Raw genomic sequence first — 16,900 nt, 5'->3', positions numbered from 1 at the left:
AGCGATTAATTTCTGTAAAAAATTGTTTTAGTAAGTACTCTGTTTATACTATTGAAGAGACGAGTAGAATTTATTTTGGGAAATGATTTTCGGTCAAATTGGGTAAAAGATAATTCTATAGCATATTGATCAAAAGTTTCAAAGGGGTTCTTTTTAAATTAATAATTTTTAAGATATTTAGGGTAAATTTCCCTGCCTTTGTATGAAATACGTTTCAGTATTTTAAAGTTTCACAGAATATCCCTCCCAATAAAAGATTGATAAAATATTACTAGCTGAATATTTTAAGTTAAACTCGTAACGTATTGAATCCCTGAAAACAAAACAGAATTTTCAAATGTAAATGCCAAAATAATTGAATTGTGAGGAAATAAAAGGCGGGTAATACGAATCCTAAAGATTGCATATTTTACCTAATTTGATTATTCGGTTCGCCAGTGTTCGGCCATGACTGTATATCACTGCACTCTAATTTTAACGTCTGGCCTGTGCCTATTTTCATACGGACGACCTCTAAGTTTTCATTTATTTAAATGTATGCATCATTTGTATTAATTTGAATATACAAGTTGTTATTAAAACTTCACTTACTGTTAGCGGTACAGTTTTGTGGTACAAATATTTACTCAATTGTCCATTACTATATCCAACATAGTAGTATTGTAAATTAGGGATATTTTTCACAATTAATGGAGTGGCATTTACACAAGTTACTTTTGATAATAGAAAACTTGATTTTATATCATGAATTAAAACATATTCATTACTACAAGAAATCACAGATTCGCTTATAGCCGATATACATATAATGGCCGATAGATGTCCAGGATATCGAGAATCTGACTCTTTGTCCCATAAGTGATAAGCATTCAACCAACCATTTTCAAAACCCAAAAATATTCGGCTTATATTTTCACGCAACAGCATTGTTGTAATTTGTTTTTGAACAAGCACTACACTTAAAGCATTATGCGTCTTTTTTCCAGTTAACAATGAATAAATTTTAATTGTTGTTGATTTCATTGAATTCGTAATGAATAAACTCTTATCAACAGATATTCTGAAACTCGCTGGATATTGGTTTATTCTAAAATAAAATTTTTGTATGTTTGATGTTTTAAAAAATACACTATCAAATTGTAAAATATATTTTAAGAAATATTATTTTACTTGGCGATTATATATTTTCCAAAAGAAAGTGTTTTATTTTCAAAATCATGAAGTTTTTGCCATTTTATAATTTTATCTGATGATATGTTACGTTTTGGTTTTTCTAAAATAATGTTTGAAAATCGAATATTATCATTTCTTTTATTAACTAATTTTTTTTTCTGAAAATGAAGACAATTGCATTTTAAATACTTTTTTTAAAGTTTTACTGCGATTTGATGCGACCCAAGCGGAAATTAGCTGAAATCGCATATTATAATTCATTTTTAAATTAAAAACTATAATTTGTGGCTGAAATTCTAACTATGTATATATCTGTATATATAAAATTATAACTGACTGGTAAATCAACGAACAGCCCAAACTCTTGGGGCTAAAAAAAAACAGATAATAGAGAATTTTTTCTTGCATCAAATTACAGAAATTTTTTTTTATATAGGTATGTAAATGCACAAAATCCTTGATATAATAAGCAATTTCAGATTAGAATATTTTCTTGCTTCATACTTTCTAGAGCATGTTCTAAAATAATTATACGGAAGCTCTGGAACCAAATCATAAATGTCTTTATGTAAATTAAATTATGGAATTAACGACTTACTTGTTTTATCAATGCTTTTTCTATTTGTATATTAAGTTGCATTTCTGCTTCTACGGCCTTCACAAGCCTGTTCCAATATTTATTGACTTTCTTAGCAATTTTCATGGTTTTAGGATCTAACAAACTTATGATTCGGCGATTTATCCAAATAGGTAGTAACTGAATCTGAAAAATTTTAAACACTTATGATTAGAATTCATATATTTTAATCATTATATTATTTTGAATTAATTAATCATTTAAATTTACATAATCCAATGAATTTTTTGCAACAAATTCTAATTCACTCCTCTTATGTAAAAGGCGGGACCTTGACTTCTTGCTTGTTACAATTACACTATTCCTTTCGATAACGTTGAAATCACGTAATGTTTCAAGACTATCAGAAGTTATCAACTGAATAAGACCACTTTGATATGGATGTCTTACAGGTGTAGACTTTTTCATGGATTTTTTAATATTTTTTAATCCTCTTTCCCATGCTTCACGATTAGTTTTGATTGATACTGAGGTCACAGGCCCTATATAAAATTTACTTTGAGATGTTTTTGGGATTATATTACTATCCTTTGTATATTTCACTAATTGTAGCAGATTTCCTGAAGATGTTCCATGATATTCATTACTTTGACGTTTGATCCTTAGAGTGACAGCATAGAAAAAAACAACCCGCATTAATGCTCCACCACCAACTTTGAATAAAGCTACATTGAAAATTGTTTATGTTAAATGGCATATTAATAGCTACGTAGATGTAAGTACGGACACGCAGGTTCCCCATTTGCACGGTGGTTAGCTGGTTGCCTGATCTCCCCCCAAAAACAGCGTATTCGTAATTTAGAGGTGATCAACTCAAGCTGTGTTTAAAGAGTCTAAATTTGAGTACCTGTACATTTAAGTCATATAAATTGACTGCTCACAATCGGTTTTAACTTTTAACTAAGATGCTACCGTAAGTGAGGAAATCCACTTGACAGTAAAAAATATGCTCAATTTTTTTTTTTATATGGCGAAATTACGCATTTCTTATTTCGGGTTGTTCAGCTGGTATCCAAGGCTTACAAGTACCCTTCTCAGACAGCTATATCTTTAAAAATTGACTACAGCTTAATTGATTGTACAGGGTTGTTGAAAGATTCTTACATTATCTTTCTATAGCTGCCATAACGGTGTTGTCGGTGTTATTTTATTAATAAGTACTACGTATAATTTAAAAGGTAAAACCAATAGTGGTCTAATCGAATACTAGGAAAATTCTGAGCCAGTGAAAGTTTAATCGAAAATCAGACCGTCTGTTCCCGAAGTTTCCGATGTCATCCAAATATTTATATGACAGCATAGAAGGTACTGAAATACGTACCCATTAAAACTTCGAATTGCCTTGATTCTGATAAATTACCAAACCATGTCAAGTCTTTTTCTCTTATTTCATAAAATGTAGCACTAGATATCGTTCTATTATCATCAAATATAATTTTGTCAAATAAATTGTCAGTTTCACACCTAAAAATTAAAATGTTAAAATTTCAAAGTATAAAGAACTATGCGGAATCCTTATGTGGAATTACTTTCAGCGAAATTTAAAAAATTTGATACAAAAGACCTTTTTCACATTTTTTTTTTTAAATGAAAGTAAATGTTTTGATAAATGGGCTAATTTTTTCCTCGATTTGTTTGAAGCCATATGACCGAGAAAACAGACAATGAAAATCATTAAAATTCAAATTGGCGAAAACGATCCGGAAACACACGATGTTACACTAAGGTTGGTTTGACGTCATTTAAAGTTGATAATAGTGATATATTAATACTGTTGACACTGTTTTATTGTCATTGCTTGTCGGATTGACATCACAGATCACGTGTGCGATGGAACAAAAAAAAAATCGTTTTAAAATATTTCAAATATTGTGGATTTTTAACAATTTTTTTCATGGTGTTTTTATTGTTAAAAATGCGTAATTTTTGAGTTACAGGCTCTACTCGACCTATATTTTCATAAAAAATTATCAAAAACCATTTCTGTTTTTCATGAAAAAGGTCTAATAGTTCTAAAGTTGCTGATCAAGAGTATCAATTTGCCCAAAGTTTGAAAGATATTTGGAGTCAGTTATCTTCGTATGAACTATAAATTCGATTATTTTCAAGTTTCCCAAATTCATTCATGTATACCTAGTGTTCAGTTTACATCTAGGCATAGGAATAGCTACCACTATTGTATCAAATGGTTAACAAAATCAATATATTGTAAAAACTAACTGTGTTGCAATATAAATACATTCTTTATACACATTTCCACGTGTAGTATTAATAATGTTACCAATAACATTTAAACCTTTGGTCTTGTTCAGTAAATCTTCCACGAATTTAACACGTTCCATCCAAGCAGTTCTGATGAACCACATAAGTAAAAGAGATAGATGATCTTCGAATTCTGCATTTTGTGCGTTGTGAACCCGTAGTAATTGAGCTATATGAAATAAATATCTGATATTAAAAACAATATAATTCAATCTTTATAATATTAACAATAATTTTCAAATGATACCGCCTACAAAGAAAGAACCTAATATCGTTCCAAGTAGTATCTATCTGTTGCGTTTTCCTGAAAATCGTTAATTGGAATTATCAAATTAGCAAAAGATTGATTTTAGATAATTTTATCTGGTTTGACAGGCTAACTGATTGGCCATTTCTTGAAAGAAAAGGGCTTTTTTATGGCATATACTTGAAAATATGGTATAAATTCTTGTGAATAGCAAATACCTACTAACATTTATTGCTTTCAAAGCTTTTACGACCCCACATATTAATTTATTTTAATTATTGAAATATTTGCAACATCAAAAATTTACATTTCGATTAAAAATTGAAATTTATTATTAAAAAAACATGAATTCAAGAATTTTTAAAAAGTGTTACAAACGTAGGAACTTGTAGGAGCGCAATAGCATATTTTTATAACATGAGTAATAGAACTGTCAACAATTTTAAAATAGAACAGGTAAATGTCTTTTTTAAGTTCATCTGTTTGATAATTTATGTTAAAAAGTTGTTTTAATATTATGTGTAGCATTCATTATCATCGTAGACTTATTTGGAGTTATGATTGTGAGAAAACAACAAGAAAAAATAAAATTGTCAACTCTTTTGTAAAAGAAGCATTTCTAGAAATTATTTAAGGTTACTGATTATTTAATTATTGATGTGCATTACGTCCTGTAATAAATAAGTATTTTAAATGTTTAAAGAAGTTAATCAGATATATTTTGTACTAAAATGAGTAAGCATATGTATTCCACACAAAATTTAACTGATAAAGAATTAAAAGAACAAGGTAATCGATTGTTTAGTTTAAGGAAGTATGATGATGCAGTTTCGTGTTACAGTAAAGCCATTGTAAGTAAACCTTTAAACCTGACGAAAAATCAATTATCTTAATACAAATTAAAAATATTTTTTTAACATAACCTCATTTTTGTCCTAAATTTCAGATAAAAAATCCAAATGTTGCTGTGTATTTTACAAATCGAGCACTATGCTGGTTGAAATTGCAAAGGTGGGATGCTGCAAGTGCAGATTGTCGCCGTGCACTCGATATGGACGGCACGCTTGTAAAGGCTCATTTTTTTCTAGGACAATCTCTCTTGGAACAGGACTGTCTCGATGAAGCTATAAAACATTTACATCGAGGTATAATTAATCAATATAAGTTGACAAGTTTCATTTAAAAAAAATATATTTTGTATACTAGCAATGGATTTAGCAAAGGAACAGAAAAAAAATTTTGGCGACGATATCGCTTTACAATTAAGGACAGCTCGAAAGAAACGGTTTGCAATTCAAGAAGAAAAACGTATTGCTCAAGAAATTGAATTACAATCATATCTAAATAAATTACTCCGTGAAGAGACTGAACGACAGCTAAGTGTTTTAAATACAGATGATCCAAATGATCAAGAGAAGGCAAAACAGATTGAAGAGCAATGTGTAAGATGTGTAGCTGATTGTATTAAATTTAGCATTTTTAACTAATACTCAAAATAATTTTAGGATACATATGTAAATGAACTGAATTCCATTTTTTCAAAAGTTGATGAACGGCGAAGGGTATGTTTTTATTATATTATATTTTATATGACGCGTTGTATATTAGATTAAAAATAAAAATAAAAATACTCACTTTTAGAAAGCTACAGTCGTGTATATATTACACGATTGTGTTGCAACTGTAAAATGTTTCCAACTTAATTTATGCCCTCACGGGTCAACAATGATGTTTAGGAAAAAATGTTTTAGAACAAAAGTTTTTTTTTTTTTATAAGAAACTTTTTACATTTAAACTTTTGTTCTATCTCTAACGGTTTTCAAGATAGATCCTACGTATTCAGGACCCACTTGACCTATGTTGCTCATTTACGAACTCAACCTCACTTTTACGTCCTGAGTGCGCTATAAAAAATTTCAGCTTGATATCTCTTCGTTTTTGGGTTATCGTGTTGTCGTCGAACGGACTGACATTCAAATGGACAACAATGAATTTTATGAATACCTATGCCAAAATTTTGTTCATTGCATCAATATTTTTAAGCGTTACAAACTTGGGACTAACTTAATTTACCTTGATATATTCATATATACATGGTATAAAACCGATACATTTTATTTGTATGTCACATACGTTTAGTTTGATTTCGAACATGACATGTCTTACACTTGGATTTTATTTGCAAATAACGTAAGTGTTTTTGAATGATACTCCTTAATTGATAACTTATTTGTTTTTTAGAAAAGAGATGTTCCAGATTTCTTATGTGGAAAAATTAGTTTTGAAATTTTGCAAGATCCTGTTATAACACCAAGTGGAATCACTTATGAACGAAAAGATATTGAGGAACACTTACAGGTAATTTTTAAAATAAGTTTTTATATAATAATTAATAATTTTAAATGGCCCATAAATATTTAGACCAAATTTTATTCTGGCCCCACTATAGTAAAATTAGTCATTAAAAGGCAAACCTTTAAGAAAATTCGTTACTAGAAAAAACATTGATTTTATTAGAATAACAAAAAACAACAAAACGATTTCATTAATTCAAAGCTTGTCGTTATTAAAAATTTTCCGGACTTCATTTGATTCAACACTCCATTTATGAAAATTTTCATAGAAGAAAAGTTGTTAAGCTATAGATAATTTACCATCAAAAGAATTCTAGACTTGTGTTTATCAATGACATAATATGCTGGCGGACACTAATATATTTGAGATATCAAAATGAATTTTTCCACAAAAAATGGAGCTGGATCAGAATATTTTCAGAGTCAAACCTAAATTTTGGGCTACCTAATTTTGTATTATTAAAAATTGGCTATAAAAATGTACGATATTTATGTTTCTCAAAACTTTAAATTATTTATTTGTTTATTAGAGAGTTGGTCATTTTGATCCTGTTACCAGAGTAAAATTGACTCAAGATCAATTAATACCAAATTTTGCCATGAAGGAGGTTGTGGATGCATTTATTCAAGAAAATGAGTGGTCGTTAGATTATTGATTATTATTTAATGGTGTATAATTATGAATTTTTAAAAAAAAAAACAGAACCTGGTAAAATTATATTTTTCGGATACATGGATAATTTTTTGTTACTTATTATGTAAAAATTACTTTAGCATTCGATTTTAATTAGTTTATATATTCGTTAAATGTTATTTATTTAACTTTTAAGTGCTGGTTCTTTAGTCAAAATTTATATCCTTGATTTTAAATATGATTTAATAAAGGTATTTGAATAGATCATATATTTTTGAAAAAAAAAAAAATCATTCAGGTTTTATTGAAACTGTACATGTACATATAAATGATAAAGAATACATGAATAATATTATATTGAATAAACTAGTTATAAGCAATAAAACAATTAAATTTTATTATAAAACCTCTTACCAATTATTTACGATACATTGAAATTTTTCTTTCTATTATCTACTTTTTATCCGGCTCTAAAGTTGAGAGCTTGACGTTACGGTGGCAAAAAATCTCATATTCTTAATCGAATACTTATTATTCAAATTAAGGTGAGCAGTTTTAAAGAGCTGTATTATGCATTTTGTTAAAATATATTCTCTCGCAATAAAATGTGGACCCTAAAGTTCCTTGTAATTGTGGGTCTTGAAGGGGGTATATTTAACGTAGTAAATGAATACTTATTGATGATTTTGAATTATATTATTCTTGGTAGACACTTATTGTCAATAAAGTGCCATTTTTATCAAATTTATTGATTTATAATCAAAAAGCTGTTTTTATAGACATATTTTAGCTTGAATGTCATATATCACTCTGAATGTGCTTTTTGTCAAGAAAATGTTATTTAAGAACTACTTGCCAAATTAGGCTAATTTTAATATGTTTTTATTAACACGCTTTTGTATGTCAGGTTGGAATTTATTAATTAATTTTAAACTTGTCGGTGAGCTAGAGACCAAAGACTATAGGATAGACAAGAAGCAGAAGTATAATTATAAGTGACATCTGGAGTCTGAGGCGATCAACTATTAAGTTTGTCGGCCTTTGCGGGTATGGCTATTAAGTTTAACTACTTTGCGGGGGTGACTATTAACTATTAAGTTTGAAAGCCTGACTCGGTAGAGGCGCTGAAACTCGTATACTACGATTTTACATTAGCTCATATGGGCTGCTTCTCCTCTATCCTATGCTCTTTGCTAGAGACATGAAATTTGGACCATATCTCAGAAGTAGATGACAATGCATTCACATGGCCATAAAAAAAATAAAAAAAAATTTTGTGTACCATGTTTTTATAACGGACTAAAAAGTTAGCTATTAAAATACTTGCAAGATTGGAAACGAAAAACATGGTGAGCATGCAATACATAACTTTAAAGGGTGTAGTGTCTGTTAATTTTAATTTAATTTTTTATAATGTGCTTCCTGTCAAGTAAACATCAAACAATATTAATTATTAGTTCTTAATTTAATTGTTAGATAGTGTTTTTTAGTTGGTCCCTTTATTTAATAGGGAAGTCTCATATATCACTTGAAGTAAGATAGAGATACTTTTGTCCTTATCTCTCTTACGTGTTGTTTTAACAGCTTGCATCCCATGTGATTTTTCATTGGCGTCGCCATGTTGTTTCTGTGTCTTTCAGTCCCTCGACTAATAACATCAGTCGCACATTACAAAAAAACTTGATTGTATATATAATGTAATTCACGCCTATGATGAGACAAAATAAAAATAAAAACAAGTGAAAACAAACAATTGACTGAGTTAATTGTTGAAATACCATGCATAGTCAGTGTTGATTTCTTTATCACATTACACATACAAACATGTGACACATACATAACTGATAATCAAGTATAGAGAGTTTACAGACACATAGACGTATAAATACATATCGCTTAGTTTTCGAAATAAAAATTTTTCAAAAATTAAAAATTCAATAATCGATTATAAGAAAAATGTGTTATTTTTACAATCTCTGAGGGAATTCACTTAGATTCCTGCGCTACGATTTTTTTTTTAAAGAAAAAATCTATCAAATAAACCTAATAAAAGGAATCAGGTAAAATTATCAAAAAATGTTTCAAATCACAGGTGTATGCTGGTTTATTATTAATAATATTTCAATAAAATTACACAATAAAATATATAATATTCATAAAATACAAATAAATAATATACAAAATTATTATTCGCACAATTTTTTTAAATTAATTTTATGTATTTTTTTTAAATTCCGTTCTTTTTTATTCATTTTATTTTTCAACATTATGCAGGTACTAATTAATAAATTAAGGTCAGAGTACATTTAAAATTAATTTCGTATGTGCCTCAATTAAAATTGCTTATAAAATATTCATTTTTGGCTTAATGCGCAGAAACATAATAGCATAATAGCGTTATAAATATTTATTGTTAATCATAATGTTTACAATTATAAACATTATAATATGCAAAATTGCAATTTGTATAAACCTTTAGGGGTAATTCGTATTCTTTACACTTTCAAATGAAAGTGAATAAAAAATATAATAAATCTACTAAGAATTTTAAACTGAATCTATCACCCGCCTGTTCACATTTTTCTACTATTCATTGTTTCTCCATATTTTTCCAATACGAATTCTAATCTTATGTATGATACCTACCCTAAATTCACCTCGTTTATTTAGACAGGATTGAACTTTCTTTTGTTTATTTGTTTGTATGCTAGTGTTTAATTCTGGACTTTGTTCTTTTGCGTTTAGAGTGATCCAAATAGAATAGGCAACATGGGTGATTCTTTAAATGGTTTTATATCAAAGTTGAGACCTAAAGATAAATGTGTTCAAGCTCAAGAAAAATTTAAAGCTTTTAATTATTTTTAATGTTCAAAAAAATGTTATTTTTGCCTGTCAGCCTAAAATGATAGACCTTGCCTATGTCACAAAGGCTGTACACACGACATTCTATCACAAATAATTATTAATCCGACTTAATAATTCCGGTTTAACGTGTAAGTGTCCAATAATAATTTTTACGTCATTTTCAATTTACTCTTTATTGTTGCGAAACTCATAGTATATTTAATCGTAATGAATATATTTTTGACAAAAATTCTGAAACAACACTGCATGTTTTATCTTCATTATTGAAGAAGACGCATAGTTCAACAATGCATAGATCACTTTAAGGGCGAAAGAACACGCAGCACTGTAAATTTTCTAGTGTCCAATCAATGATTCGACTTCGGCTTCGGCTACCTTCGGTCTAAAAATCACCTTCAACGAAATCTTCGACTTTGGTCCAAAACCCGATCGAAGTCGAAGGTTTCATCAAAGGTGTTTTTTTCGATAAATTGCAAGGTAATTTTTTTAAATCATCTCTAGATCAACTTCTAGAGATGATTTAAATTACCAGTCTAAATTTTAAAATCATTTATATTATTAATTGCAGCTTGTAGCCAATCTTGAGTCAAATTTTTTAGAACTTTTAAGCTTCGATTTCGGCCAAAGGGTGCGGCGATGGCCGATTAATCGGCTTCGGTCAGAAATGGACCTTCGATCGGATAGTATTGGTTTTATGAATTTATTTCGTCAAATATGTTTGAGATTTATGGCTCTGGATGGTTTTATAAATTTAATTCGTCAAATATATTTGAGTATTATTCTTCTCTTAAAAGTATATTGAAAGTTTCATGTAAGTAATTTTTTGCAACAATGATCTCAACATGCTGGGATCATTTAAAATACTAAAGCCACCATCTTGTAGTCTATTCGGCATCGCACTAAGCAAGAAATTTTATTTGACTGATTTAGCAAGAAAAATTTGCAAAATCGTACCGCCATTTAAATGGTACGACTATTACACTTTCCACGAAATAATGTATTTTTTTAACAGATGCCATTTTAAAATTGTGAAGATTTTAAAGTGCCACTGGAGGATTGTTTAGTGTTATTAATGTAGAAAAATTCAGTTAAATGGCGGTACGATTAACTTTCCCCTAAACAGTTCGTAATTTTAATTATTTATAATTTTATCCATAGTCGATACGGCTTGCTTATTTAAGTGATTAAAAAAAATTTTGTTGGACTTCTGATAGTCGGAGTCCTTCAACTTCACTTTTTTATGAAGGATGACTGGCGATTAATTCTAACGGTAATACGTTTTGATTAATCCAAAAAAATTACTTGAGATGATTTACAGTAATGGGAGGCCGTAATCCTCTGGGAGGAGGTTTTCGGAATGTATAATATAACAATCACAAACAATTTTAATAGCTGTGTTTTACTGTAGTTGTGCCAAATTGCTTTGTTCTACGTAAGGAACCTTTGTCTTCATGTCAAGAGCATAATTGGGATGATATCAAGATTTGATAGGTTGAATAAAATCAATTTGAAATTAAAATTATTTGATATTTTATATCAATTAAGTAATATGACAACTTATTAAATAAATCAAATCAAAATAATCATTAATTGCTAGGTATTTTTGTAAACCTCTCTTTCTTATAGATTTCCAAAATATGGTGTTGTATGCTTTATGTTTGACTATAAATCTTGATTTGGAGGATAATAATTCTTTAACAAACATAATACAATATTTTTAGAATTCGTGCATTTTGATTGACAATAACTAAGAATTCTGTTAACTTATAAAATTAATATTTTTTGTCTTTGATTTTATTCCCTTAGGGCGGACTTAGACTCTTCTAATTATGAACATACTGAAAAGAATCCGGATAAAAAAATTCGATATATTCCAATTAAAACCATAAATCCAATTATAAAGTCGTTAAGATTAAGAATTAATCGGAATTTAAATTTTTCATTCAAACTCATTTATAAAGACCAGAATCGAAATAAATGAGAATGAGAATATTTTCGATTAAATTCCAGAGTGATCAGAATTTTTTAGAGAGGGAATGTATGTATGTCTTATCCCAAGGCAAGAACTAATCATTTTCTAGTGTTGGTCAAATATTATGTATTAGATCCAGATTAAATTTTAAAGTGGTGTTTCTTTTTTTGGTGTATATGAAAAAAGAAAACTTTTTTGTCAAAATTAATAGATATTATCTACTATGTACATAATTAACAAATATTGCGGATCAGGTATGACCTTAATAAAGTTTGTATTTTTTGTACAAATATTTTAACAACAAAATTCTTATAATAAATAGGACCAAATTTGAAATTAATACCAGTATTTATTTATTTGCCAACGAACGTTTCGATTTCGTATTCAGCCTTTTTTAAGCATCCATAAAAGTGGTTAAAAGAATTTTCGATGCCAAACAAATGTAAGGTTTTTTATTTAAGATATAAAACTTACGTATTTGATAAAAATTTTCGCTTATCCGTGATCAATTTTACTTTATTTAAAAATAAACAGAAGAACTAATTGACTGTCCACGAGGAACACACCTAGACCAGAGGACTAATTTCAAATCAGCTTCCCGTGGATCATTTTAGTATTCCCTTGAGGGACTTAATACACCTTTTTCAGTTAATGAAAATAATAATATGTGTTTAATAATATGTTATGACGGCAGTTTTATGTTTTACGTTAAATTTTCTTAAGTCACGGTTGCTTCACATAAATTGTTAGTAAATACTTTCCGTCTTTTTCGTTGATTTGTGAATTATTCATTGAAGGCGTTCGCTGAATTATAAATTTCGTGAAATTTATGATAAAAATGTTTGTTAAAATGTACGTTGCTTCTTAAAACGAGATTATAAACTGTAGCAACTGCTCAATAATGTTGATATCCTTAATGTTATGTACCTATCCAATATCGAACATAATAATTGAGGCTTTCATCTTGTAAAACAATTTTCCAAGATGATCACGAAGTGTTGAATATGATTAGCAAATAAATAAGTGAATAAATTTCATATTTGATTCTGATTTATTTTTTATTAGGTATATTCAAGAAGCCATTTACAACAGAAATAAAAGGAAGCACCACTAAAATTACGAAAATAAATTATATATATTTATCACATAATATTGGCATTTTGTGTTTGGTAACAAAAAATAATTTTTTGATTGCTTTTTTTTTTTTTTAATTTTTATAAACAATGTTTTTCATTGATTAAAAATAAAAATAATGTATAAAATATGTAATTTATTTTATCGAAAAGCGTAATGAAAGTTATTTATTCATAAAATCGAATGCTTGTACGTTTTTTTTTACTTATTTCAATAAACTTTTTTTGTATTAAAATCGTCACAGATTTCTATATTACATGATATTATATTGAATAATGCATTTGAAAAGTTTCGCTCACCATTTCTGATCCTATTGATTTTAACGATGACAATTTAGGTAAACAAAAATATTTAAAATAATTATTTCGAAAGGTATTTTATTCGGTTCTATATATTCGATTTAATTCGTTCGAATTCAATCTGTTATCATTTTTATTAATTTGTTTGGATTCGATTTTATCCTTAGCTGTTTTTTGTTAAGCTCGGCTTAGTTCGTTTATAAATGGCTTGAGAGTTTTTCATGTTTATTTCATTGATTATTATCAAAAGTGATATTAATTTTCACTTGTTAGGATGTTTTTATATTATTATTATTATTATCAGTGACGAGTCCAGAGTTTTTTTTAATGGGGAGAGGTTCGATCCTACAAATGTTAGCCCACCATTATTGGCCAACATTATATTATGCTAGAAATAAAGAAAATAAAACGATTTAAATTCTTCTTATTTGACAATGAAAAATATTTTTGTCTAAATTTTTGTTGTGTCACAAAAAACGCACGGTTTTATATAGAGTACATATACTAAAATGTGCATTTTTTGTGACATAGAGTGTACCTATAGGGTATCTCTTGGATATTTCTAAAAGTTAGAAGTTTTTTGATGTCAAGAATGATGTAATTAGTCGGTGTGGCTTCTTATGTGGCCATTCTATTTCCGTAGAAGATAGAAAAATGGATTCAATTTTCATCACTAAATGGTATATTTGATCAAAAAACTTCTAATAACATTTTTGGTAAGAAATTTTTCCTACACCCTATAGGTACATGTTACCTAGCGGTATACACAACGTGGATCATTTTAACCTAAAATGAGAAATATTTCGAGTGTAAGCGAGTAAAATGTTTTAAATAAAAGTTCTTGGTTTCGAACATATTGTTTTTGGGTTTGACCTTAATTTTTCTGGCAGCTTAAAACTCAACTCGGGCTCGAAACTGAAAATTAATAGAAATTTAAAGTTAAAAAAACGATTTTTTTTAAATAAATCGAATTCTTTTTTGTACATTTGGAATAAATTGAATATCCTATTTGTATATTTTCCCTCCTGTAACTATTAATATCTATTAATTTTTTATGAAACACCTAGGCCAGAGGACCCAAAGGGCCCAGCACCTCCAAATTACCACTAAATTTTTCAATATTTATGCTATCTCTCCTCAGTTACGAATCTTAGTCGACTTTTAAAAACCGCTGAAGGTCAAGTCCAAATTCAAGACCATTATAAGATGTCCTCGTTTGACATGTATGTCAATTTTTATTTAAAATCCTTTGCTGTATCTTATTAGTTCTACCAGATATTCCTCATTAAAGATTTGAACAAGTCATCCTATTTATAGAAATCTGTGTTAATCGCACACAAGTAAAAAATTTACTTGCAACAAATTGTCTGTGAAATTAAGCTGAGGCACACTAGATACATAAGTTTCTTTCAAATATATTCTTTGATATCCTATATATTATTTAATTAATAGTTCGTAAAATATGCAATTTCTCTCAAATTAGTATAAAATGAGCTGTAATTTTGTTTTTGTGAAATAAAATGTATATGGGTTGATTAATTTATTTTTGCCAAAGAGTAATTGCATATTTCGTATAATAAACATAATTTAATTAATATTTTATACCTTGATTAAATATTTATTGTTTATTTTTATGTTTTCTAAAATATTTTTTTTAACTATTAGGGCAGCGCTTTATAACTAACAAAAAATTGTTAAAATACATTTTATATTCATTCCCTTTACAAAAAGGGTTTTGATTTGCGAGTTTTATTTCGATATAAATTTTTGCAATTATACATCATTTTTTCCGATTTATTTATAAGAAATTTTATATACAACAATCACAGGTTTCCATTCTGAAGTTATTATTTTTGTTTTTACCTATTCTTCATTTGTATCAGCTTTTTTGACACCTGCTTGCTTAGTAAGTTCACAAAATTAAGTTCAACTACAGTAAAAAATTGAAATTAATTAACCAAAAACCAAATTTGAGAAATAATTGTTATTTAACACGTTCGCTACAAATAACAAACAAGTCAAAGATCAAAAGCATGTATTTTTATATGCTAAATTATATTTTGTTATAGCTAAAATTATGATTATGACGTGATACACATGACGTAAAGTGTTTTTTTTAAATAAATTTTTTGCTAAGGGTTTAAACGCCTATTATATTTTTTAAGAAACCGGTGCGCAGCTTTTCTGGGCCGTAATGAGGGTACACAACGCTTGTGGCAAGTATTTAGTTTGCGCCTTCCCTTAGATTAGGTTATTTTGCCGGTTACGAAGGACACACTTACGATATAGAGCCCATTTGCACCTTCTCTCAATAATTTATGTAGTTTTAATTAAAAATTTGAAAAAATTCATTGACATGGATGGGTTTTTAGCTGGTGACCTTCCGTGTTTAAGGAGCGAGCACCATAAGCACAAGCAAAGGACTATTAATATTTCAAAATAAGAAACTATAAAAAAGTGTCGGTCGCGGGCAAAAATATGGCTTTTAGACAAATTTGTCATATTTAACGAATATTACAATGAAATCTACGTTTCCAGATATCTTTGCATCAGAAGTATGTTTTATCAATATGTGCAACCAACCAACAGCTGTAGGCAAAACAGCTAAAGTCTTTAGGCAAAACATTGTATATAAAGTCATGTTTGCAGCATTTTAACAGTTTCAGGTGTTTTAAAATGCTTTTTTGGTCTTAAACTTTTTATACTGTTTGTTTAATTTACATCATGGTATAGTATCTCTCCCACGAATATGAGGGAGTAGGTATATACATTAAACAATGCGTACAAGAAAGAGGTGTTATAGGCATGTTTTCTTGATATGAGTTGAATGTAGCAGCAGTAGATCGATCCATCGTATACCGTAAAGGGAACCGAACACTTGCAAGAAACAATATCTAGACAATAACACTTCTTTCTTACACGTATTAATTAACACATGTACTCTGGAGTACTCGTCGAAGATGCCTATACCAAGATGTAAATTAAACGCATGGTATACAAGCACTTAATATGAATCCAGGAGCAGTATAAATCATTGAGAAATAATGAATTGAATAAATTTTTAGATGAGTCATTGTGCCTGGTAAGATTTATATGGCTTGTATACGAGTCGATGTGTGCGAACGTGTTTATACCATCTACAAAATAAAAATAAGGTTTTCGTTACATTTACGAACGTAATATTTGGTTAAGTAATTAGCAATCATGTTGACAGACAGGTGTCATTAGCATGTATACCTACAACTGATTCGGTAGGTAAAATGTTGTTATAAAAATTTTTGTTAAGTTTTGAAAACATTTTTCATACGCTATTTTTAGTGTTA

At 28.5% G+C, this 16,900-nt stretch overlaps 2 protein-coding genes across 2 annotated transcripts; one reads left to right on the top strand and one right to left on the bottom strand.

Moving 5' to 3' along the window:
* Positions 1 to 1,771: 1,771 nt before the first annotated feature.
* LOC123294563 lies at positions 1,772 to 4,610 on the bottom strand. Its single transcript, XM_044875635.1, has 4 exons — positions 4,546 to 4,610; positions 4,031 to 4,241; positions 3,132 to 3,274; positions 1,772 to 1,936 (listed from the first exon to the last, which is right to left on the bottom strand). The coding sequence occupies exons 1-4, from the start codon at positions 4,577 to 4,579 to the stop codon at positions 1,881 to 1,883; spliced, it is 444 nt and encodes a 147-aa protein (XP_044731570.1). The 5' UTR covers positions 4,580 to 4,610; the 3' UTR covers positions 1,772 to 1,880.
* A 246-nt stretch (positions 4,611 to 4,856) lies between these two features.
* LOC123294561 (E3 ubiquitin-protein ligase CHIP) lies at positions 4,857 to 7,367 on the top strand. The gene is made up of 6 exons (XM_044875632.1): positions 4,857 to 5,170; positions 5,266 to 5,464; positions 5,526 to 5,761; positions 5,825 to 5,881; positions 6,561 to 6,677; positions 7,204 to 7,367. Exons 1-6 carry the CDS (start codon positions 5,051 to 5,053, stop codon positions 7,327 to 7,329), a joined length of 855 nt encoding a protein of 284 aa, XP_044731567.1. The 5' UTR covers positions 4,857 to 5,050; the 3' UTR covers positions 7,330 to 7,367.
* Positions 7,368 to 16,900: the final 9,533 nt, after the last annotated feature.

Source organism: Chrysoperla carnea, chromosome 3 (genome assembly GCF_905475395.1).
Source record: "Chrysoperla carnea chromosome 3, inChrCarn1.1, whole genome shotgun sequence".
Taxonomy (NCBI): Eukaryota; Metazoa; Arthropoda; class Insecta; order Neuroptera; family Chrysopidae; genus Chrysoperla; species Chrysoperla carnea.
Note: the sequence above shows the minus strand (reverse complement) of the source record. Positions and strands in the feature narration are given on the sequence as shown.